General features: G+C 36.6%; 1 protein-coding gene across 1 annotated transcript in view; it reads left to right on the top strand.

Annotated features, from left to right (window-relative positions):
• The window catches only part of LOC111049893 (high affinity cGMP-specific 3',5'-cyclic phosphodiesterase 9A), a 271,239-nt gene that overhangs the window by 219,743 nt on the left and 23,876 nt on the right, over positions 1–27,620 (top strand). The window contains exons 4-6 of the mRNA XM_039422858.1: positions 23,873–24,037; positions 25,043–25,091; positions 26,052–26,179. Coding sequence (XP_039278792.1) covers positions 23,873–24,037; positions 25,043–25,091; positions 26,052–26,179 — 342 coding nt within the window. The remainder of the gene's footprint in view (positions 1–23,872; positions 24,038–25,042; positions 25,092–26,051; positions 26,180–27,620) is intronic.

Raw genomic sequence — 27,620 nt, forward strand, 5'->3', positions numbered from 1 at the left:
TAATAATTAAAATGCATTTATCGAGAACAAATTGATTGGGCACTCCTGCTTAGATCAGAGCTATTCCTGCTAGTATAGATAATTTTTATTTTTCATAGAACAAACTTTTATGACGAGAGTAGCTTGTATCAATTGATCCTTTTCTATCAAGACAGTATATTCGACAGACAGCATAAATGCTCCCCATTCAAACAATGCTGACACATTTATGTGAATCTTACTATAATTTGGTTACCTTAGATCAGATGAAGATAATAATGTTGATGATCGCTACTGTTTCAATTTCAATCATGTTCGACATTTTTGCATTTGATGCAAGCTTTTATTATTATGTGAAATGAGCTCTCATTGAATCCTATTATTGATATTAAGTGAGCAATTTCTGTATATATTTTTATATTTGGCTGTTTATATTTATTTTCTCATATTTGGTTATTTATATTTATTTATGGTTATTTATTTATGGAACTTAGTGTTTTTGTGTGCTCACTTACCAATCTAGTGTGGACCTTTTTTTTTTTTATTTTTCTTTATTAAATTAACTATCCTATCATCCCACCTCACCTTTTTTCCTAATCCTTTTTTTTCCCTCTCAAGGATTGAAAGCCTTCCTAGTACATGGGTAACCATAGTTGGAAGAGCTTCAATCCCACCCTTTTTTTTTTTTACACCAAATTCTGAATTAGCATCTTGTACGGACATTTTTGTTTTTCTTTTGTACTAATTTTGCCAGTTGTTTATTCTTGTTGTAATTTAATATTACTTGTATTTTATGTATGTGTGTAAAGGAAAATAAATTGAATTGAAATTATGTCTAACGGATCTCGAAAACGGCTCTAACGATTTTCACGAAATTTGGAACATAGTAGGTTTATGATATAAAAATTCGATTGCACTAGGTCTCATCCCTGGGAAAACTCGCTGAACGACATTAAAAGGATAATTCATCCTTGGAAAAACAGCTGAGACTTTCATCTTCTGTGGATAGTAAAAAAGTGAGTGGGACGCATTTAGTCTGTAGAAAATCAAAATATCTCATCCCCGAAATTCATAAGCTGACGTATAGCCAGCTGTAAAATATAAACACGATCATTTTAAAGAATTGTGTTCTGTTTATCAATAAATAAAAAAAAACGAGCGAAGCTCGGTGCCCCGATATTGAAAACATAATCATCGAAGTCAATTATACTAAGAAAGTCATTTTTGTTTGAATATGTGTGTTTGTGGATATGTATGTCGAACGGATCTCGAAAACGGCTCTAACGATTTTTATTAAATCAGGAATATAGTGGATTTGCGACAAAAAACATTATTTTGGAACAGGTCTCAACTCTGGGAAAATTCGCTGAAGTTCCTTGAGAAAGGATTAAGGTCCCTCAAGTATCAGCTGATCAGAAAAAAGTTTTCCATAGTCTGTTGTAAACGTAAGAGAGTGTGAGCAAATGAAAAATATTATAATAGCTGCAGTTGAGTTACCAAATTGGCCGACTTTATTTTAAAGTATTTATGGAACATCTGGAAGAATAGGTTCAGAAAGTGGCCGGATGACAGCAAAATGAATTTAAAATCGATCTCTTCAAACATATGTATGAATGTATGAATTTAATACATTGAAATGAAAGGATTAAGGTCCCTCAAGTATCAGCTGATCAGAAAAAAGTTTTCCATAGTCTGTTGTAAACGTAAGAGAGTGTGAGCAAATGAAAAATATTATAATAGCTGCAGTTGAGTTACCAAATTGGCCGACTTTATTTTAAAGTATTTATGGAACATCTGGAAGAATAGGTTCAGAAAGTGGCCGGATGACAGCAAAATGAATTTAAAATCGATCTCTTCAAACATATGTATGAATGTATATATGTATTGAATGTAATGTTCATTGAAAGGTGATAGAAATGCGACTAATTTCTTCAGCTTAAGTTGTATTGGTTCCTCTGTTGCTCTATGTTTGTACGCAGCCATGGCCTTGAGAGAGCCAGTTGCACTGTCTGTTAATTCATAATCCGGACTCTGATTAATTCTCATGAAATTTAATCCTGATTGAAATTGGACAGGCTTTTGTACTACTGGGCCTGATATTTTCATGTTTCGAAATCAGCTAAAAAATAAATCGAAAAAACATAATATTCCATCAGCTGCTTCTATTTCCTTTCATGATGTCATTACATGACACAAGACAAACCTATTGATATTGATAGATCACAAGTAAATACTAAAGTTGTAATTTAGGTAGAAATTAAATTGAATTACATGTTAGATTACACCCAAATTTCCATCCCTAAGCTTTTGGTTACAAGCTAAGATCAAACAACGAAATCATAAAATGGTAGTCAATAATCAAAGTGATTGAATAAACTCTATTCAGATTTTTGCAAATTCACATTAAAATGATCCTTCATTTATTTTCTAATCTTTATGATAGTAAAGTTCAGGACGTGAGAAATCAGCCACAATAAATGTTTACTTACTATTATGAATGGACTCTTATGTATGAATGGACTTCCAGGGGAGAAATAATCAGTGGATTGGCTGCTTTTACACTTTTGGATAAGTGAATCAAAAAGTAAGCGACAGGCTATGCCAAAAATTCTAGAATAAGCAAGAGATCCATGGATACCAGAGTCATCGAATAAACTCAATTTGGAATTTAACACTTTAACCGAAACACCGGTCTGTGAGACCAGAGGCAAAATTATTTTTTCTATAGTGGCAAAATTGTGAATCAAAAATTGCTGCCCGCTCTAATACCTTCTCCCCCACTATTCCTCAACATTCTGCAACAATGCTCGTCAGTCCCCAACTCACGGTTATCAAGTAAACATCAATCTATTGAAAACGTACCGGTCTCAGCTACCGGATCTTTCGGATAACGTTCATTTTTCACCGGTCTAGAATACCGGATGTTTCGACTAGAAGATATTTTGAGCATTCAATTTTTTTCTAATGTTTTTCTCTTTATTATTTCGGTATTTTATAGACATGTTTTATTTGAAAAACTAATTTTTGTAATTTAGAAAACGTTGATTTAGGAAAATTGATGACAATGTATGAGTTATCAACCATACAAGCCCCAGCCTTTGGAACTTGTATCAATAGGATGCTTCACAATGAAGTGTCACAAAATAAAAATTCACTAGACGAAATAGATGATTCCGACCACTATAATTATTTATGAACTTTTCTTGCTAATAAAATAACTGGAGGCTGAAAACGTTTGCTCAAACAAGTTTCCTGATAACAATGAAAAACATTTTTATTTTCAATGATTATCTTTCAGTTCTGCTATAGAGCCTATATTGATAAAATATTATTTCTCCATGATTATTGTTCTGAGTAGTAACTGATAGTATATCTTACACGGATTTTTGTATTGTGTGTTTTCTTACATCCAACATTATACATTTATTAAATATTATCAATGTTCCCAATTTTTTTCTATTCTTCCATCACTTAATTTGCAACTGCAATCTATATTATACTTTACCATAATTGAAATTTACCAATAAAAAATATTTAAATTCATATTTAGTAGAAAATATATCAAATATAACACTTTAAGCAAGACCCGGTCTGTGAGACCGGATGTTTAGGTCATTTCTGACCATGTTTCGGTTAGTGTTAATCTTCAATTGCATCAAGCAAAAACAAAAATAACATGATCACTGCTAATTTGATCACTGTCAACGGGAAATATTTATTGCCAATGAATAAAGTATAGGTCGACTCTTAAGCCCCGCCTAATATTCTACAAAATTCACTGCAATTATACTACTATTCTACAGAGCACTTCCAACATTATTAATTAATTATTCGAATGATTTGACTCAATAATTTTCATGCCAAGTTGTTGCCTAATCTTAAAAACGATTATAAAAATTTTGGTAGGATTTAGATTATAAATGTTTCACAAAAATAATTTTATCTTTTAATTCCTTTAGCGAAGCACGGGTGCCCTGCTAGTTACTTAATAGAATAATACAGTACGTTTTTTAATACTACTCAAATTCCATGAGTGAAAACATATCATGCTTATTGATAAAGTATTGATACAATCCTTTGTTTTGTAGCCTTTGTTTGAGCCACTTAGATCATTTCAGTGGATTTTCGACAATCTATTGCCATATTATTCCATCAAATAGTGATTATCCGTTCAATTGGAATTATCATTTTCTACAATCATCCATATTCTCCGAAGACGAGTCTTCATAATTTTCCATGATTATTATCATCCACCTATCACATGTTAGTTGTCAGTACATTCTACTACTCATTTTAATACAATTATCTTTCCTAGCATAGAAATAGTATTTTATTATGGTCGTGATGTTGATTCCCAATATTAAGAGGAAGCGTTGTTTTTGAAGCTATTTTTGTAACTCAACATCAGTCATTACCCGTGAAGAAATGTGATTTGAATATCCTACATTCCATAGAACTCTTCCCATTTAAATCATAGAAAATAAATCTTCATAATTTTTTCAAGTCTCCAAACTTATAAAATAACTATTGAGATTTTAGGATGAGTTTGATGAATTGATGACATGATGACGTGCCAAGCAAGCAGTCTGTTTCCTTAAGGTCGCATGAGGTGTAAGGAGTGTTAGCTGAAGGTGGTGAACTAATGTAGGCGCAATGTATGCAAATGCACCAGCAGATAACAGGCGGCGCAACCAGACCTTGTGACCGCAGGTAAACATGGGCGACCAGCTTAGCGTCTGTCGCTAAACAACCCATGTTGACGCCATTTCCACCAAATCTTATCCTTATCCCCATCCTCATCTCCTTCAACCTGTTTGGTATTCATCCCCTTCATCGATTGCCATTGACAAGGCCGATTAGCTGATTTTATAGCATTTCATACAATATGAGTAACGACAAGTGTAAAAGAATAATCGAAACTATCTCTGCAAAATATCCGTACTTTGAATTGCAAGTTTGCAACTGCTTGCCAAAAATAACTTCCCATTAACATTAAGGTGCGTACAAACTTATGCGCCATGAACACGCTCATTCCACTTCTCATCAGCTGATGCTATTCTTTTCATATCTGTATCTGTACAGAAGCATTTAAATACAGATATAATAAGTATAGCATCAACTGAAGAAAAGTGAAATGCGCGTGCCCGTGGAGCATAAGTCTGTACGCACCTTTTAGATGCTGGATCTAGCTGCTATTCATGTCCTCTCAAAGTTCATGAATATGGATTTTTCTATTGAGCATCCGAAACCCCACTCAAATAAGTCAGTTCAAGTAAAGTCAGTTCAGATTAGTATAATTTGGACTAACAAAATTAACAAATAAAGTCAGTTCACGTCAGTATGCATGATGGTGAATTAAGAGGTTTAAATTTTATATTGGTTTTCTTCTTATAGTGGAGTGGCAGCAAAGATAGAAAGGAAAAGAAACTCCCTCTATTTCAATGCTCATAAGTGTTTTCTACATTATAATATTTGCGATGATTTTGAAAGTATAAGGAAGTAGTAAACTAAAACCGATCCATACCACAGCTAATCAGCAATAAATACTTGTTTTATCACTGAATAAAGCTGAGTTCGAACAGCAGCTGTCAAACATTCCGAGGGGATGTCGAACTTGAACAAGCTTTGTTCTAATCTTCTTGTCTGACAGCAGAAAAGAGACTGTATTTCGCCCCTGAGCCTGCCGTGCGAACTTCTTGAATAGCGGGCCGCAAACTTCAAAGTAGCGAACTTCACTGCATTCGGCCCCCTCTGTTCGTCCAACACTCGGCCCCCTGCTTCACTGCTTTACTATCGATATTAGAAGTTTCACCTGTTTTGGACAAACTGTCGTGATTCTACTTGGGGACACTTTTGGGGTGGGGCTACATGGCGTGGGCGTCTCAACAGCTATGAATTATTGAGTGAATGTAGTTTAGAAACGGAAGATATCTCTGTTTTCAATCACCAGTCGTCTCCCTGAGGATATTTTCTCAATGCTCCATGTTATCAGTTCTTGAATTACCAACCAGAAAATCGCACGAACTCAGTGAAACTAGCATTCGAGTATCAATTCAATTCACGAACTTTTTGTGCTACTCCATAAACAGTGGACCTAAACTGCGTACTCTCCATTGTAGATTTCTCGATCTTCCATATTTTATAGACACAAGAGTCTTCTATTACAAATCTTATTATTCTCTTCACTTGCTTTCACAATAAAAGTGTTCAGTACGCTTCTGTGGTTATGTGGCAATCCAGATTATTAAATTTTCTCTCTTTATTCTGAACAAAGCTCAGGCTAGAGCTACCAGAGGACTGTAATTTACTATTCAAATAATCAAATACAAACAAGGGGCAAAATTTAATCTTCAATTTGAGCCAGGTTATTTGTACAGTTAAACTCTGCATTAATGAACAATAAAAAAGAGCAAAAAACTCACCAGATTTATTCCAATCTTGACTACTTGCCCTTTGAAGCCTTTATTAGGTGTTTTGTTCAGGTTCAGGGTGGGACGAAATCTGGGAAGATAGGTTCTTGCTTCCGGGCTGCCTTTTTGCGTTCAACTTGCAGGCTATGCACTGTGTTTTGAACAAAGCTCAAACTGGATTCTTTATAAATTCAAATCCAATTCAAATTAATTCAATTCAATACTATTTACGCTGTTATATTCATAATTCACACACACTACACTCAAACAATTTACAAGAAATTTCTGATCGAAAATTACATGACAAACACAACTTTGGTCTTGCAAAATGGGCTGACGAGACAAGACAGACAAGACAAGGACGACTCACAAAAAACATCCAGAATGCCAAGCAAGCAGGACGGTCTGCGCTGGCGCAAACACAAGCCTGCTATTGACAGAACTATAGTCTGGCATTCTGGCGCTACAATTCGAATTCTCTGGCCAGAACATACCCCCGCCTCTCAAAAACTATTTTTCAGCCAAGTTACAAAACTGAAAAAACCAAGGAAAGGAAAAATCCAGACATGCCAAAACGAACAAAACACCAACACTAAAAAACAACACAAAAGAAAAAATGCAACAATCACAACAACTATTGAGTTGGGAGTGGATATAATTTTGTTACTGGTCTTTTATAAATACCAGTTTTTAGGCGAACACTCGCCACTCGAACCTTGCCGTCACTTCCCGGAAACACTTGTTCAATGACACCCAGTGGCCACTGCAATGGAGGTGTGTTTGGTTGGTCAACTACCACAACCGTTCCCACACCAATAGAAGTGGGTGATTTCAACCATTTTTTACGACTTTGAAGTTCTTGCAGGTACTCTCTTCTCCATCAGTTCCAGAACGATTGAATAAGTTGACTGATCGATTCATACCTGGTGAGACGATTCACAGGGACACTGTCCACATCCCGCATGGGAAACGATTTCAATGGTGTTAGAGTCAAAAAGTGTGCTGGTGTTAAAGCCAGCGGTTCACGACGTGACAAAAAACGACGAAATGCAGCTAAAAACATGGGCGTTGATAGATCCAATACCAACTCAATATGTACCGCCTTTGTTGCCATACACACAAACAGACAAATGTAGGCTTTCAAAACACAAGGATTACGACATCTCGTCATAGTAATACACAGAGGACCAGCGTAATCCACACCACAATTTTCAAATGGTTTGCATTTTGACACTCAACAAGCAGGCAGGTCACCCATTTTCGGAATAATTGCATTATTACTGGGTCGAACATGGAAACAACGATTACACTTAAAGACACAAATATGAATAATAGAGCAAGCAGACAGTATCCAGAATTTCTGTCTGATCAAGGACAACAATAACGAAGGTCCAGCATGACAATTCTTCTTGTGATGATAATCAATTAACATCGATACGAAAGCGTTGGATTTTGGTAAGATCATCTGATGACAAGTCTCAAATTCAAGTCCAGCATGAGACAAACGACCGTCGACGCGAATCACACCTCTATCAATGAATGGAGACAGGTGACGTAGGCGCATAGAACAATCTTCTCCCTTCTCTAATTGCACAAATTCAGATGAAAAATGTATCTTCTGTACCACTTTACATAGATACCTCTCAGCAACATCGAAATCTGATTCTTCTGATTGGGGTAAGATTCGTAAGAATTTGAGAACAAGAATTACAATTCTCAAAAGACGACCATAATCCGAACAAAGACCAATCAATGAATATATTGCATTGCTGTTACAATCAGGAGATTTTGTGACTGTCAACACTGACGGTTTTTTCGCCTCTGGTGGATCCACTATCTCTTCCATTTGAGTTCGGACAGGCCAATCGCATTCATCCTCTGCTATCCATGATGGACCTGAGAGCCACAACGAAAAGTTCACAAGCTCAACTGGTGATAAACCTCTGGACAAACAGTCAGCGGGATTTTCAATTCCGGCAACATGCATCCACTCCTGTATACAAGAATCCTGTATTTTTGTGACACGATTACCAACAAAAGTTTGCCATTTCGCAGATGGAGCATTAATCCAACACAAGGTGACTGTAGAATCAGAGAGTGCGACAATACGAGACACATGACAACGTTCACTAATAATAGTGACTACTGAATTCATAAGTTCTGCCAACAAGAGTGCCGCACACAACTCCAAACGAGGTATTGAAACAACTTTAGATGGTGCTACCTTGGACTTTGAACACAATAATACAACTCTTGGCTCCTCGCTCTCCTTCTGCGACTTCACATAGATAACTGCACCATAACCAGACAATGATGCGTCACAAAAACCAATCAAACTGATGTGAGAATCCTGAAACAAACCAACATGATGTGGAACAGCAAATTTCAACAATAGAGGCAACTCTTTTTGACAATTCTCCCAAAGAGTGCAGATAGACTCAGGCGGCTTCTCGTCCCATTCCACTCCTAATTTCCACAGTTACTGGACAAGACACTTTAGAAATAATGTAAACAGTGACAAGAGACCAAGTGGATCATAGATACGAGCCATCACTGACAGAATAGAACGCTTAGTAGCGACGACCTCACCACTCTTGACTGAAAACTGAAACAGATCAGTACTAGGTTGCCAATTCAATCCCAAGATAGCCAAGGAGTTGTCTGCTTCGAAATCCTATGAAAACGATTTCTCTTCCTCCGAGAATTTCTCCAACATTAATGGTGAATTTGAAGTCCACTTTGTGAGCGAGAAACCTCCTCCCTCAAACAGCTGCTTGGACTGACTATACAGCTCGGCGGCCTCTGACTCTGTGGCGACAGATGTGACTAAGTCGTCCATGAACATGTCTCTTGGTATTCTCGCCTTGGCTGCTGGAAAACAATTTCCATCCTCCTCTACAAGCTGGTGGACGGTGCGAAGCGCCAAATATGGAGAGCTTGAAACACCAAAAACAACACAATTGAGCTGATGAATTTCAATTGGATCCTCCAGCGAAAATCTCCACAATACACGCTGATAACAACGGCAGGAATCCACCACTAATATCTGTCGATACATTTGTTTAATGTTGGCAGTTTGTGCGATTGGGAACAAATGAAAATTAACTGACAAAACAAAAATGTCAGTCTGCAATTTGGGACCAGCATGAAGAACCTGGTTCAATGACAAACCAGATGATGTTCTGGAACCAGCATCAAATACAATTCGGATGGGCGTGGTAGTGCTGCTTGCTTTCACGATAGCGTGATGCGGTATGTAGTAACCACCTTGTTCTGTCTGATCTGCTACAAACGACATGTGACCCTGACGTAGGTAATCGATCAATATTTCATGATATGAAATACGAGTATTGCTGTCAAGCTCTAGTCATCTCTCCAAAGTCAGCAGTCTGCGTTCGGCGACAGCATACGAATCTCCCAAGCTGCTGGGCGGCTCCACAAATGACAAGGCAACAACAAAACGACCAGAATTCACACGATGTACAGACTTCCGAAAATTTACCTCACACTCCAACTCTTCCAGTTTCAGTTGACAGCTTGGTGCAGGGCACGATTCCAACTCCCAAAAATGTTCCACAAAACTATCCAACGATGGACTACTAACGAATGGACTACAGATGGCTGTAAAACAATTCGACACATTCGTTGTTGAAGTGAGAATCGGCGCTCTCCCCATCAGAATGTGACCAAAGACACTATTAACAGTCATCAATTCGTGCGATTCACCTGTACTAGGACTCCCATGTAGCAAGTGAGGAACTAACTCCGCACCAATGATGCCATCTATTCTACTAGGAAGGTAGAATTTGTCGTCAGCCAGTGTGAGATTTTCAAGATGATGAAGTTTGGATCTGTCGATTTCACAAGAAGGCAACTTGTTGATGATTTTATCTACCACTGTGGCATCCATCGAAAACTTGACGGTAGGATCCAACTTCTACTGAATTGACACACAAGTACGACCTCGAACTTCACTAGTACTACCACCGAATCCACGAACAACGGTTTTCATGGGCTGGAATGGTAGTCTCAAACGCCGACACAATTTGGCTGTAACAAAATGACACTGACTCCCGGTGTCAACCAAGAAACGAACATCACAAAGCTGATCATTACAATCTCGAACATGTGCAGTGACAGTCGACAACACAATGGTCGAATTTTCTACATCGTTGGATGTAGAACAACAACTAATAGGTGATGTGCCACCTGCCTTGGAGTTCAACGAGGACGCAACACCTTCATTGGAGCTTGATCTGGAAAAGTGCAATAAAGAATGATTAAATTCTTGACATTGAGCACACTGAGTTTTACTACGACAATTTCTACTCAAATGATCCACATCAAGACAACGAAAACAACAAAACTTTCCTTTAATCAAACAATAACGATCCCAAGGAGTCATTTTCAAGAAACTTGCACAATCTACTAACCGATGACCCGGTTTTGAGCACTTCAGACAATTGGGATTTTTACTAGATGCATCGTTAGATGAATCATTAGATTGAACCACAAACACCTTTGATTTATTATCCTTTTTGTGCTTCATATTAAACGATTCAGTCTGTTTCTCATCAGAAGGAAGAGTCTTAATTTGCTTTTCAATGAATTTGACATAATCGGTATAAGTTGGCATAGCCTTGTCACGGATGGCCGATTCAAAATCTCTACGAGAACTTGGATCCAGCAATCTCAAGCAATGATAGAGGAATATCGAGTCTGACAAATCAGTGAGTTGCAATCTCTTCAATGCATTGATTGAACTGCAAAACCCATCCAAAATCGGAATACAACCTGCCTTTGATTCTGATTTTATTGGACGAAATTCAAAAATTTGTTTGAAATAGGCATCGACTTGCACCCGTGGATTGTTATAGCGGGTCAATAATGCCTGCCAAATTATTTGATAATTGTTAGCCAATGGTGGCAAATGACAACAAATATTGGCTGCTTGTCCAGTAAGTCTACTTACAAGATATTGGACCTTCTGCTGATCGTTCAAATTCTTGTCATGTACCAATGCCTTAAATAGTTCATAAAACACCGACCATTGAGTCTGGTTCCCATCAAATTTCGGAAGGTCGATCTTAGGCAGTACCGACTCGGACACGACCGGCTGTGAACTAGCTGCTGTAGCTGCCAAAGATTGAGCAATAGCGACAGTCGCCTCTCTCTGTTTGAGAGTGTTAACCGCTACTTCAATATACTGAAACAGATCTAGGTGTGAGTCGTTGAATGCTACAACATGATCTTTATTCAACTCAAGTTCCAACTCATTAACCACTAATTCTGTCTTTTCATAATCCGAAATGGTCTGAGACACCCGAGGATACAAGATTGAAAGTTGCTCAGCAACTTTTGGATCAGAGACATTTTTTGACAGGTCATAAATTCTTTGCAATCTGGCATACAATTGTTCCAGTCTAGCGCGATGCACCCTGATTTGTTTCTGTAATTTTTCCTCCATCTTGAACTCATACACAAAACAATTCAGCCCCGACAATACAAACAACAGACAATCAAACAAGAATGAGTTCAAAATTAGATAAAAGGAAGAATCACGAGTTAGTAAATTATCAAATTAATCTTCAATTTGAGCCAGGTTATTTGTACAGTTAAACTCTGCTTCAATGAACAATAAAAAAGAGCAAAAAACTCACCAGATTTATTCCAATCTTGACTACTTGCCCTTCGAAGCCTTTATTAGGTGTTTTGGTCAGGTTCAGGGTGGGACGAAATCTGGGAAGATAGGTTCTTGCTTCCGGGCTGCCTTTTTGCGTTCAACTTGCAGGCTATGCACTGTGTTTTGAACAAAGCTCAAACTGGATTCTTTATAAATTCAAATCCGATTCAAATTAATTCAATTCAATACTATTTACGCTGTTATATTCATAATTCACACACACTACACTCAAACAATTTACAAGAAATTTCTGATCGAAAATTACATGACAAACACAACTTTGGTCTTGCAAAATGGGCTGACGAGACAAGACAGACAAGACAAGGACGACTCACAAAAAACATCCAGAATGCCAAGCAAGCAGGACGGTTTGCGCCGGCGCAAACACAAGCCTGCTATTGGCAGAACTATAGTCTGGCATTCTGGCGCTACAATTCGAATTCTCTGGCCAGAACACTCTTGGTTCCAGTTTCAAAATGTTTCATTCCTTGATATCATTTTTACCAGTCATACGTTGTTATTCACACACACTATTACACATTTCATCGTTGTGTCTATGAATATTCAAGTGATGAATAATGATACTCGTAAATGTGTTACATGAATAGGGCAACCATTTATTTCTTATGAGTGTTGAAATCAATTCAGAATGAATATCCAAGTCATAGATTCTCGTAAATATGTCACATGAAATAGACGACCAAATGTCTTATGAGTATTGAAATTAATCGAAGTCAGAAGCATCATCAGAAAGTATAATGATTGTTCTATAGCTCCTCCAATACTGAAATATTGTGAATTTGTTTATGACTATTATCAATTTCCTAAAAGGCTCAATAATTCAAGGTGATTTCAGATAATTACTTATGAAGTAATTCCATTATTGCTAGTTCTTCAATTATTGATGTTATTAATAATAATTCGAGATCGTGTTACATGATTACTAATGGATTACTTCTATAACTTTTCTTTTCCAATATATTACAATATTATAATGATAATCTGTAATCAAAAGCTAAGAAAGCACTATTCTAATTCATATTAAATTAGCATAAATTTCCATTGCTTAATTTTCTATAGATTCAAGCACTTGTCTGCAATCCAGGTAAATATTCCGAAGAGTGACATAGGAGCACTCGATAATAATTTTTTTCTCACTTTATTATCAAGCAAGAACATATTTTTTTCTATTGGAATTCAGATGTATTCAATTTTATACACTAAATCATCATGAAAACACAAATTGAAATTGTCAACCACTTTTATAAAACCTTTTATAAACACAAATTGAAATTGTCAACCACTTTTATAAAACATTTTATAAAAGTGGTTGACAATTTCAATTTGTGTTTTCATTATGGAAAAGTACCACATCACACACAACACAACTGTAATATTAAAAAAAACCATCCTTCATTCCGTAGTTTTTCAAGTCCAACTTCTGAATCTTCATGGAGTAATGAATAACGTGCATCAGTCGTGATATTCATACTGTCAATAGTCTATTAGAGATGCATGAATAATGAGTTTTGCCGTTAAAAATGCATGCTAGGATGAATATATTGATTCTCCTATTGACAGTGCAAAGCAAACTGGGAATATTGAACGGGCAGACGACGGTGGTGGCGAGGCGGCCATCTCCGAATTTAGAAATACGAGCAATTTATAACGCTTTCCCTTCCCGAGTTGCGGTAATTCGCCTGTTTGTTCACGAGTTCAACATTATGATAAATGATGGCTGGAACACATTTTTGTACAGCCAGAAGACACACATTTACTGTCCTCTGGAAAAGTTATTTCTTTTTTTTTGGATCTACCAACTTCATAAAATTTGTCTGCTACTCGTCACACTTTTCCTTCATAGTCTGGAAATGGGGCACACAGTCAAAACCAGTCATGAAACGCCTTCTGCTTTTGATCTCCTCATTTCACCTCCACCAAGAATAAATACTGTACGGGTAGAGGTATCAGTAGTGTTCCTATTTTTCAGGTAGGACATTAATTGTTTCTAAGCAAATGATTGAAACGGGCGGTTCCCAACCGTCGGGTCTCCAACAGATTTTTGGTGGGTCTCAGCGTACATCGTTTGTTGAAAATGAATTAGAATTCACCAATTAAGATTTTTCAACATTGTTTTATTCTTATCTGATACTTTTTTTATATTTCTAGGTTGCAATGAAACAATATATGTTTGTTGTGCATTCTTTAGGAAGAGGTCTCCAGAATTGAAACTAAAAAAACAGTATTTTTCTCAATTTGCTGATTTCATTTCATGTTGTTCCTTTCTCGATACAAATACATATAATGCAGTAATTCATTCGTCAGCAGATCTGCCAAATCAAAAATATTGAAATTTCACAGGCAAGTTTAGTTTTTTGACGCTTTCCATGAGAGGTTAGAAAAATCTTCTCAATAATATGCCCAAAATCGGCGTATTACGTGAGATTTTTGAATTTTTATAAATTACTTCATCAATATACGGTTTTCAATTATACCTAGCATTTTGATCTTGCTTGGTTTTTAATCTTCAAGAAGAAACAGATTATTATTGCAATGAAATCGGTTCATTTATTATTTTTAATCTATGGATACAATCAATCAGAGGCACATTTCAAATGAGAATTGTTGGGGCTGACTCTCTCTTGGAGTCTTCATTCACAACGGATTCCAGTGTTTGAATTGTTTCATCCTGTAAACCTGTAATATTGTGCGTGACATTAAAATAAGGAAGTTGACATACCTTGGACACATTATGAGAGGACCAAAGTACATGATTCTGCACCTTATAATCCAAGGTAAAATAGTTGGTAAGCGCTCGGAGGGATGTAGAAGAATATCTTGGTTGAGGGAAGCGTTTAATTGCACAACAAATGACCTATTTAGAGCGGCGGTGGACAAGGTAAAAATTGCCATGATGATTGCCAACCTCCGCAATGGAGACGGTACTTAGAGAAGAAGAATAATGTAAACTTGAAAATTACTAATTCTATGTGATCTGTTTCGTGTGACATTTGACACCATCTTTCTCGAATTATTCTATCATTAATGAATCAGAAATCTACTCCAACAGGCAACAGTACTGCCAAGTACTTATAGCTCTTATTTCCAGAGCCCAAACGGAATTTCTTGTTTCTTGTGCTCCTCATGTTTTTTCCGGTTTTCTATTTGTTTTCTTCCATTTATGGTGGCCTCAGTAGGCCAAGCCATATCAGTAGGCAATCGAATATTTGCAGGTCGGTGAATTTGGAGCGGGGATTTTCATTTAGTTGGGAAGCGCTCACATGTAGTAATGTTTGGGGCAGAGCAGAGGCAGACACGTGCTGGCCGATGTCTTATGGAGCGTACGTGGTCAACCTGACCACCTTCTCAGCCTCGGACACGTTTTCCGTTAACGTTATGTGCTCAGCAATACTCTGCCTCCGCCCAGGACCATGTAATCCTACCTGGAGTGAGGTAGTGCCGGGGCTTATACGGCTCAAACTGAAATTTTTCGCCATTCTTAAGGCGCTTTTTTCATTGTTTTTATGCTGCTACGAGAATTTTATCGTGAGAGTGTTCTGTGTCTGAAATTTTATCATTGGCGCAACAGCTTCAAATAATATTATGCCTTAGCACTGGTTTTGTTCAAGGAAGGATGAATAATGTGAAAACTGAAGCTGATCATTGAAAATAGTTATAATTAGTTGTGTAAATCTTATTCGATCCTATGTGAATATACCTATTACTATTTTGTATAGCTCAACAAGTGTATGATCAATTAAATAATTATTTTGATCTTCACTATACACCATGTGAATGGTTAAACTAACTGAACTAAACATTCAAAACAACTGAATAATAATTTTATTCGTATTGCAAATTGTGTAAGTTCTTATAAACACGTCAAAATACGGTTCAAGTTCAAGATGATGAAATCCATTTCTTGCTCTGAAAATTTAATTTCCCAGAGTGTATTATTTGTATCAAGTGAAAGACGAAATTGATACTGTGCTGTCTGCTGATCAATTTGCGTCTTGAATCGTGAACAATGTTTTGTTTAATTGAACATTAGGTGAGTAATGTGCGTGAGTGTGTTGAGAAGTTGAAACCCTGACAGGAATAATTAATTTGGCAGTGTAGGCTGGCAACCATTAGAAGGTTTCGAACCGTGCCACCTCCTGGGGCATCCCCTCCCTGTACCCCCTGAAGACCCCCACCATTTGTTGTGCATTTCACCTCTGCAGCCAGCTATTCAAGTAATGTTACCCTGTTCTTGTGTACGAGATCAGCAGAGGTGTTTCATACCATTCTATCCAGCTGTCTTATCAATCTGACTACCCCTATAATTCAAGTTATTCAATCTATCAACGCCTTCTCTAACAAGTGTGCGTAATTATACTCAGATTTGAATAGAATCATCAGTTTGAATGTCCAAGAATCCTTCAAGCGACCATCAGTTTCGGATCATTAAGTTAATAGGTCCATCGGATGATGCATGTTTAATTAAGGTGTGGCCTTTTGTCACATAGAAGTCTGACCCAACTATGATTAAGTGCATTCCTTAATTGAGTGTATCCACCATCACAGAGAAGCTATCTGATCCCTGTTCAAATAGGTCGATGACTATTCATTCCGCCTCAATTTGATTAATAGTTCAATATAGCTAGTGTTATTGGAGACCTGCTGAAGTAATTAGCACGTTTCAAAAATTATAGTTGATTTCACTTCGGTTACACCAGAACTAGCAGGAATTATTGTTTCAACTATTGATGAAGACCATTTGAACATTTCCATGATAACATCATTTTGAATTAAAGCTATCAGAAGTGATTGAAAAATCTTGTTCAACCAGCACTCATTCTAGTTTTTTGTTCATCACAAAAAGCTAACGCACACCAAGGATAGTATATAACAAGGATAGCAATGATTAGTCTATACACTATTCTTGAACGCACACAGCAGCAGACGTCTGCAGACAGATGAAGGAAAACCCCGCCCTCGGTACTCGAATTTTGCAATGCACAAAGACGTCCGTCTGACTCCATTTTTCAGATCACGTCTGCATGCAGACGTTTGATACGTCTGTCTGCTGCTGTGTGAGCTCGCCTTTACTCTCGATTTTAGATTTTGTATCGGACCTCTTGTCCAAATTGTAATCTCCATTTTTGTTTGTTGAACAAATGCGGTATTGGATTCTATTCTGATTGAATCGATTCAGTTGGATTACATTGATTGCTTTTAATGGATTCCTCGAAAATTTATTTTCATTTTGGTGATTATTTCTCAGTCGAGATGAAAGAGAAACGCAAAAATTAATGATTTCCAACGCAACAGTCAAAAAGTTTCAAGAGCACTCTCTCATCAATGTATTCCCGAAAGAGGATTATAATTTCTACCACGTGCTGATACGATCATCCTCCACGTTCTATTTTCAACTTCATACACAAAAGGATTCAAAACTCTCCCAACCACCACCCCGACCATCTTTTCAGGGATCAGAGCAGTCACTGGTAACAGAGAGGGGTAAATTAGATTTCGTATACGTGAATATGTCATTTGATTTTCAGTACAGTACGTACCTCACCACCAACCTGCCAATTCATGGATGTTCATTGGTAAAAAACTTTATCGAAAATTCCATTAGTCAATTACTTCACTTCCTCTTCAAATGCCTTTTTCATATGTTCGGGATTTTCAGTCATGACGTACTTTGAATGGTGAACTTTCTCAAATAAAGTCAATTTAAAAGACTCCAATTTTCTCGTCTCGAACACCATTCATTATTTTAATATTCTTTTCAATCAGATGATTGTAGAAGATACGAAGAATGTATCAAGGAAGCTGCACTCAAGAAGAAGATATTATTTCTCCACATGGGGAAAATCATTTGTAATAACATAATGATTAATTCTACTGCTTTCAGTCAAAAAGTGATCGAATAAATGATTGATTCTTGGAGTAATCGATTCTTAGAAATGTTTCTTGGAAAATAGAAGATTGACTTTTTTAGTTGAAGGAATAGGTCTATATTAATCCTGTTTCCTTTTTAGTTACATCAAGTGTATTCATCAAGTTCAGTTTACAGTTTTTCAAAACGATTCTTTGCTAACTAAGATTATCAAATTGTTTATCTTCACAATATGAAAAAATCTGTAAAATCTGCTATTCAAACAAAGATTCTGTAGCAAACAAAGATTCGGGTTAAGGGTTACAAGTTGTGGGCGGATGAATGTATTGCATTATATTTGCGAAGGCATTGATGTGGAGACAGAACAAAAATGGTGGCGAAGAAGAGAGTGTAGGGAGGCTGGTGTGGAATGACGATGAAGAAAAGAAGTGAAGAGATCAATGATGTTCACACGCCATCTCTTCGAGAACTCCCGCTGCAAAAGCTTGAGGCTTTCACTCCCCAGATGTGAAAACCTCGGCTGCCTTTCTACGCCATGTCATTCCTCTTTACCATCCCCGACCCCTCTCGCTTTCCCCCCCATAGCACCTCTTTTCCTCCTTAGAAAGTTTCGTCCGATAGGGCTGAGTGCAATACCAGTAATGGAGCAGCTAGACCGTCCTTTTATATCAGTTTTATTCTTTGTAGCGCTCTGCGAAACAAAACAAGTGCCTTACTGGGCCTTTTCTCGGCTCAAACCCACTAGATGTGACTTCATTTCGTACGTGACGTCATCAAACGCACCGGCGAGATGACAAAACCCTTCTATGGTCAAAGCGGATAAACAATACTTGCAATGTGACACTGTCTCACCCTTCATGATTTCTTTTCCAGCCATTAAATTGCTGGAGCTCTGCTCAACTAAATGTCCAGTTTTCTTTTAAGTTTTCATTGAAATTTTCCCCAGCACACAATCACCTTCCCATTCATAACTTTTATATTAATATCGAAATCTTTTGGTATAATTTTTCTCAACGAAGTCAACTTTTATGGAACAACATACGTTACATACGTAATGAAATAACATTGATTACTATCGATAGTATAATATAGGAATTAAATATAATATGGAGAGTAAATATAGGATGAAAGTGAAATATTGGACCTATTCATTATCTATAAGATGATTTATTGAAAATGTATGAATTAGTCTTAAGAAAAGTTGCCAGAAAACAGTCAAAAAAATGTTTTCAAGTAATTTCTCATACTTTTTCACAATCACCTGCAGACAATTTTAAAAGTATCGTGCTGGATAAAGATAGAAGGTCAGTTTTTATCTTTCAATTTCATCAGGTATTGTGCTTTGATCAATAACCAAAACCTTAGAGAGGTATACTCAGTATTGAATTCTCTGGCTGCTCATCATTGTTGTAGGATGAAATCATAATAAGCATCCTGTTAGTTCTGAAAAAGTATTCACATAAAAACTTCCGTTTTTAAAGTTTCAATACAACTTAATTCAATAGTTTTGCAACAAAAAGTGTATCATTTACCAGTTGTTTAGATCCACCTGAAACATGGTATAGCCTACAACATGGTACCTTTACCAAATACCTTTCACCAAATACCAACAAAAGATTTGTGAAAATGAATCTCGTGGAAAGAGTCTCTCGACAAGCGAAACCTGTTGGATGGACTCCAATACTCTGTTGTATACATTAGAATTGGAACCGTTTTGGGCTTTAGTCTGTGGTACTTTTCTAGAAGTTGTATAATTTCAAATGATTAAATGATTGATTGATTGATCAGTTTCTACCTTCCACGGTAATATATAATAGAAAAAAGTTGAATAATATGCGTTCATTGCTGTTGAAGATTATCTTAGGGTAGTATATTATGCTCCAGCCAATATTCTATATGGAGTGAAATTAGATTAAATGCATGTATGTATATCGTGCTCTCCTGCACTTCGATTGTACATCTTTCCATCAAGATGATTTCGAATTAGCGTTGAAGAAGGAAAATGCTTACCCATCGTAGAGCACGTAATTAGGGAATTTGATATTTGAGATGGGAATTATATGTGAAGAGAGCGAACTGCTTGAGTTGAAGTTGAGCGGGTTGCGAATCGGTGGCTGTTTGGCTGCCACTGAGAAGTGGGAAGTGCGAAGGGGGGGGGGTGGAGATGTGCAAATGGCCATGGCTAGTGCCAGCCTCAGTCTGAGGGTCGCTGTTCCAATGGCGCGTGCACTTTCACGTAGGCTCTTAGCCCTTGTGACGTCATTTGTTGTCATGACTACTGGAAATTTCTCAGCATAATAAAGCTACATTTTCCTTGTTTAAACGCAACCTTGATTACGTGAAAACACTACAGTGCTTAGTGATAGAAAAAACAAATGGCTCTGAATTATTTCGGTTCAGATGAACCCGAGAGAAAACGTGGAGCTCTCATTTTCATTCTTTCCGTACTCTTCTCTTCCACTTGGATCTACAATGAAAGTTTACAGATCTGGGTAGCTTAGGTTCAGATCCTTTTTAATTCTTCCACGTGTCTTCTTAATGCATCAAAATAATCTTCCGTTTTGAGACTGTGTCCCAGTGTTGTAGTTGAAATTGAAGCTCACAGCGAATAGATATCTTGGCTTATTTTGGGACGCAATTAGAATGAATCCGTTATTAAACTTTCAAATTTCAACTTTCAATAATAAAACCCTGGTATCTTCAATGAAAAAACCTCAAATCTTTATTTTTCTTTTAATAAACATCTTCATGATTTTCTCAAGATTCTCCAAATTTTGTAAAACTATGAAAGTAATACTAATCGATCATAACTTTCTACGTGGTGGTCTCTATTGTATTGTTTATCTCTTTATCAAATAAAGCATATTATTCGGTTCGCGAGTTTTTAGATGAATGATTTTTCAACTGCTTTACTTCCTCGGATCCAACCTATCGAGACGCAAGGTTTAAGTTGGATCCAAATTGACTGGATTAAAAACCTACAGCCTTATAACATTTTTACTAAACATTCAGTGTCTATTAGGTATTTTATGAATTTGTGATTTGTTTATTGATCTCAGTTTTGTGATTGTATAACTGAATGTGTTGATAATGAATTGTGTATGCTGACAATGTAGAAATTCTTTACATGTTGTTAAAAATAATGAAAATGCAAATAAATAGTTTGAGTTTTATCCTATGAAAAATCACATCGACAGTGTGGAGTAGTATTATTATTCTTCAATCTACTAGCCTATTCTCATGATCATTTTCATGAATTGTATTTTCATTTCACACTAGCCCATCCTTCCTCTCTCAATTATTTTTCTCTTCTATTTCTATCTCGTCTCTTCCTCTAACCTTTATCTTGGCACGTCTCTTCGTTGAGAGATATTAATTCCGCGTAAGACTTTGGTTAGGTGCAGCGGACAGAGAGGTGAGGAGAATTCCTTCCACCCCACCATCCCCCGCGCAACCATTGCTGACGTTCCAGCGAGTGACCCGAATAAATTAAATGATCGATTTGGTTCTTAGAACCTCATAAGCTGGGAAATTCTCCTTGTTTTAATGATTGCGGTTGCCACCTCACTTAGTATCTATCTCCAGATAGCAATTCATCAACACTGCATTTTCTTCTCGCAATTATTCATCACCGTTCTAGGTAAATTCATTCAAAGTCCGCATCATTCAATAAAAATAGATGCGAGTTTGCAATTTTCATCAGGCTTGAATAGAGAAGAAATTGTAATTCCTACTAGATAAATGTAAGAAGATGATGTAACTTCTAAGAGATTTTTAAAGAGAAGAATTCGCATTTCATGTTACAAAAGATTTTATAAAAGAGAAGAATTTTCTTTTATAAAGAGAAGAATTCGCATATTTATTCAATCATGAATATTCTTCTAAAAAACGATTTCTGATTTAACAATCCATAACTTCAAGTCTTAATTCTTTTTACAGTACTCGTATATTCTAGAATGATTTAGCTTTCCGAGAAATAATAATCCAAAAGTGTGTAAATTTGTTATGAGTGTTTAGCTGAAGACTTGAAAAATCTGCAGGTTTTAATCAGGTTTCTTCAGGTTTTCAATCACCTTTTCAGACTATCCCGAGATCAACAGGAAAGTTTAAACTCTGTTCAAAGGATCAGCTAAAGACTTGGACGAGTTGAAATGCTGAGTTGAAAGTTGAAAAGATAGACTTACTATTATTGATGATTTTCCATAATGTTATTGTGTATTCCGCTTTTTCGCTAATGTCTCGACCAAATTTTTTTTATTGCCTGAATCACAATCATGTTAGACCAAGGACTGGTACAGGGAGTCCCGATGGTTTTGAATATTTTCAAAACTACACCTGAAATTAACGTTTTTCAGTGTTTTCTTCTAGCTTTCTCGAGAACGAATATTCAAAAAGGTGGTTAATTTATTTGCACAAGTTCAGCCAAAAGCTCAGAAGAATGTGTTGCAAGGCTTCTAGAAATTCCAGGAGAAACTTCGAAAACTGAAATTTTTCCATTTTTGCTTGGTGAAAACTCATTCCACTGAATCGAATAAAAAAGCGACCAAAGATATGTTATAAAATACTAATAGGTATCATTTATTTTTCTTGTTGTTGCATTATTCTAACGATCTGCGGCCACTGTTGTTTATGGCGTGGCACCGTTCACACCGGGATCTCCATCTTTCTCGCTTCTACTTCTCTTCTTGCAATTGCTGTTTCACGCCATCTACCTGTTCCTGCAGGCAGGCTGCCATCAGAGAGTAGAATGTCTCCTCACGCATCGCCGATTCTGGCACTCGGGGCGGGCGGACGACTGATATCAACCCTTTCTTACTCACTCTTTCTCTCTCCTTTCTCCCTCTTCCTGTCTTCTCTCCAACGCAGTCTTCCATAAAGCCCTCCGTTGCCAGCCCAGCCATCATCCAATCCCTCGTGAATTTATTTTTCAAACAATACACCCTAATATTTCCACCGAGTTCTACTTTCCTTCACAATTTCTCGATCCCATCTCGACCTCTCTTCTGCTCGCATTCGCATAATGTGCTCTCCTTTTCTTAAGCCGTTGTTCGTTCATCCGCTCGTCGAGCAATCTAAAACTGTTTCTTCCAAACGACCACCAGTGTCTTCCCGTTGACCTTATAACTTTCTTTATTAAAAAATGTCTCAGCTCTTTTCTTATTAAAATATCGCACTACAGTTGTTGGACTCGCAAATATTTCAATATCCACTGAGTATTATGTGAGCGTAAAACCGGCGCCAGGGGAGTATCACACTTCTATGAATTGCATTTCTTTGTTTTATTTGATTAAAAGGTGAGCGCATCTCAACCTGATAGTCGCAGTGGAGACTTCTTCCGGAAGTATAGAGTGGAAAATTCAAAATTCTACTGAGAAGAATAATTCCTCGAATAATAGAGTTGAGAAATAGTCTGATGCATTTGTTTTCAATTTTTATCAAAAGAAAAATCTGGATAGAAGTTCCAACATTAAACTCTCCGATGTATATTAGCTATACTGTTTGAGGAGCATTTACTGTTAAGTTTCTTTAACATTGGAGTCATTCAAATACTGTGTTCAAACAATGTTCGTTCCACTGCTACAAAATGTACTTCGAGTACTTTGTACTTTAGAAATTCCTTTGCTCCAATGATAATCAATGTTATGTATTCTTTATTAATATTGTGTGTTTAAAATGTAAATTCCATCAATATTTGTTGAATTTCGTGTGAGACTTTGATCTTTTATTGCTTTTAATTCTAATTTATATTTTTAAGAATCAATTTCGAGTGTGTTGAATTTGTATATTGGAGAACGCATTTATAATTAATATGTACTGTAATGTACTTTGATTTTCCATCAATTTCAATTGTATGACTACAACTGATTGATAGTAATGTGTGATGTGTGATTGTAGTGATGTGTGTGTTTGTAGAGCTGCTGAGGCAGGTGGCTGGGGTTAAGTCAGCATCGCAGCTGAGCCTGTACGACACACAGGGGCGGCTGGTGAACTTGGGGGAGCCACTGCAGCCCAACTCTCCCGCCACCCCCTACCGCCTCCATCTCGCCGCCCCCACCACCGGCACTGACAACTGCAACGGTAAGCACTTCATAACAAACTACCATGAAAACTGTTGCAACGGTAAGCACTTCATAACAAACTACCATGAAAACTGTTGCAACGGTAAGCACTTCATAACAAACCACCATGAAAACTGTTGCAACGGTAAGCACTTCATAACAAACCACCATGAAAACTGTTGCAACGGTAAGCACTTCATAACAAACCACCATGAAAACTGTTGCAACGGTAAGCACTTCATAACAAACTATCATGAAAACTGTTGCAACGGTAAGCACTTCATAACAAACCACCATGAAAACTGTTGCAACGGTAAGCACGTCATAACAAACTATCATGAAAACTGTTGCAACGGTAAGCACTTCATAACAAACTACCATCAAACCTGTTGCAACGGTTAGCACTTCTTAACAAACCACCATGAAAACTGTTGCAACGGTAAGCACTTCATAACAAACTACCATGAAAACTGTTGCAACGGTAAGAACTTCATAACAAACCACCATGAAGACTGTTAGACTTCATTATTCATTGCTATGAAAATATTCTATTTATGGTAAACTAACTATTTGAAATATTGTGATCACATATGATATTGCAACACAATGTTATGAAAACTCAGTCTTCTCTGTTCATTGTAATGAAAACTCAGATGTCTCAAAACTAATTATATCTCTGAGTAAGAGCTATTAATTCAAAACCGCTACATTAGCCATATCCAACTATCGTAAACATTTTGGCCACAATAGATACTGAACTCAGGCTTCTCAATTCATTAAAGCTTCCCAAAATCAATTTGACGTTTCTTGCCAAATTTATGGATTGCAATAAAATTCTCATTCTATTTTTTAATATTATCAATCTCACTTTCAATAAAACATTTATTTGAATTGATTGAAAATTTGACTGTATCCACTCTGGGATCATAATACTCTGTGTATTTTAGTTATCAACTAGGCGTATTTTCTAGATTTTCTATATCCATCCATACTTCATTCTACATTATTCTATTTTGTCTTCCAGGGATGCTTGTTGATGAAGTTACAATGGATTTGGTGTGCTTGGAGAATAGGTAAGAAAATGTCAGAATTTAATAACTTAAAATATTATATTTCAATAATCGATTAGAAAATGGAAGCTAGTATGTTATTGTGATGATAATATCGAAATTGCTGAAAGGTTATGACTGATTCGCCCAGCTATGTTTGAATTGAACTTGAATGCTCTTCATTTCAGAAGATTGCAGAAATGTACAGTATATAATTCGTTGACTTGTACCTGCACTATCGGGACGGTGCTAGAAAAGGTGGGAGCGGTTGTTATGCACAAGTGAATGAGTATGAGAGCATTTAGAAATCCATTGTCACTCATCACCTACAACTACTCTACATTATGTTGTGAAATATTTATCCAGTGCTCTGCTGAATGCTATCTAAAAATGAGAAATGTCACCTTGTTGACGGGGATGAAACGTATCAGGGCTTTCGACCTGTTTGAATTAAATTTAGTGAACAATAAAGTTTCTATCGGAAAGTACTAGCAAATTGACATTGTCGCTTAAATCAACGACTAGAATAAATACAGCGCTCCTCTTATTACCTGTTCAGTTGAGTGATTCTGATTCCATGAAACTCGTTCAATAGTCGTCAACTGATTGAAAATGTTAAGTGATATCGAGTGCTGTTCATTCATTTTGATTTGCTATAGTTCAAATAATCACATTGCAATTAGAATTGATAATTTTGATTCTACAGATTCTACTTTTTTTTAATTCTATAGAAGTCAACATATCAAATGTAACTCGTGATGAGATGTGAAATTTCATGGAATTTCAATTACAATTACGAATTGTTCTGATGCTCTTTGAAAATCATTCGGAATGACTTGACTTCAAAAATTTCAGATTCTATAATAAGAGTTTGTAAGTATACTGTATTTGGCATTTACTGGAAACTGATTTGATAATTGAAGTTTTGATTGACATGTTAAATTTCAATTGATTTTCTTCAGCGAATTGTTCTTGCATTTTTAGAGTATCGGAGTTGGAGAATCAGCTTGCAGAAGGGAAGTCTGAGCCACCTTCAGTTGTCAAACAATTGAAAGAGGACATTGAGAAGTTCCGATTGAGGCTGGAGACAACTAAACACCTCAGCTGGCTAAGTAAGCTATAATATTCTCGAAAATATTTTTCAACTTGCTTCCGAAATGCTTATCAGTGTAACTAATCAAATGTCAGTGTAACTAATCAAATAGTGTATCCTATCACATTTATCCACCCTGAGATACCCTTATCTGATTGATATCACATGAGAAGTGTTCCATTATAAGAATAGAACCTCAACAAGAGGAAAACCACTAAGACCTCATTGAAAATTCACCATGAAGAAGATTAAAAAGAAATAGCCCATCGGGGAAAAGTGGGAAGTTACTGCTGGCGTGGGTGAACTTCTGCACACGTGGAGCTGTAAAGGAGGTAGTCTGAATATTCTTGAGCGAGAATCATCCCTTCTCTTCTTTTTCATAGTTTATCACAAGTTGAAGCTATACTTTTTAATATTTCATTTACTAAGTTTACCCAGAAAAATATAACTTTAATACTACTTCTGATTCAATGAGGATACGAATTGGAGAATTGTGATGAAATAATCAGAATTACAAAATTAGTTGAATAATTTATTGAGCCATTATAATATGGCTCTATAAATATGATACTTGTATTATGATGCTTATAATATGAACGCTCTTGAACGCTGAACTCTCGTGAGGAAGGTAATTCCAATTTATTCTCACATTCATCTTAGTATTCAATAACTTAATACAAATAAAATAATATGGATTCATTAGAAAAAGTCATATGATTATTTTTCAAGTGACATTTAAAAGTTATTTTAAATACAGATTATAACTGACCATTTTTGTCTGATACACTATTATTATGAATATATTATTCACTATGCGAAATATTCAGAAAACAAATCTACTAAAAATCATTATAGATTGTAAAATACTCTATTATCACTGAATTCCTCTACCATTTGTGAATTGTTGTTTGTTGAATAGCATGATCAATAAGTCAACTGTATCAAAACTGCACTCCAACATCATCAACATTCAGGACCCGCGATGTGTGAAATAATCATAAATAAATTAGCTCGAAAATCACAAAATACATACACCTCCATCCACTATTACCACTCTTGCTTGTCTCGTCAAATTTTGTGCTTTCAAGTTTTGCAATTATGAAATTTATTTAACACCAGTTGTATAATACAGTAGCGGCATTGAATGCATTAGGTCAACCGATATTTATATGCGAATCATAATGGGAACAGCCGATTTCCAGCTTTTGGTGTGAATCAAATCAACACAATTCGGGCCAGTCGGATGAGCGGTTTGAGAGGGGATGGGGGGGGGCGTGCTAATCATGGTAATTCAGAGCGCGGTGGCTGATTGTGAGGGATGGTGCAGCGAATTTCAGTGAGCCGTAAAGCCTTGGTCCGTGGTACCTGCTGCCGAGTGCCGAGTGCCGAGTGCCGAGTCCCGACTGAAGCGGCTACCGATGAATTGCTAAGCTCCGGTGATTAAAAGCACATCAATAATA

This window comes from Nilaparvata lugens, chromosome 3 (genome assembly GCF_014356525.2).
Source record: "Nilaparvata lugens isolate BPH chromosome 3, ASM1435652v1, whole genome shotgun sequence".
NCBI classification, from domain to species: Eukaryota; Metazoa; Arthropoda; class Insecta; order Hemiptera; family Delphacidae; genus Nilaparvata; species Nilaparvata lugens.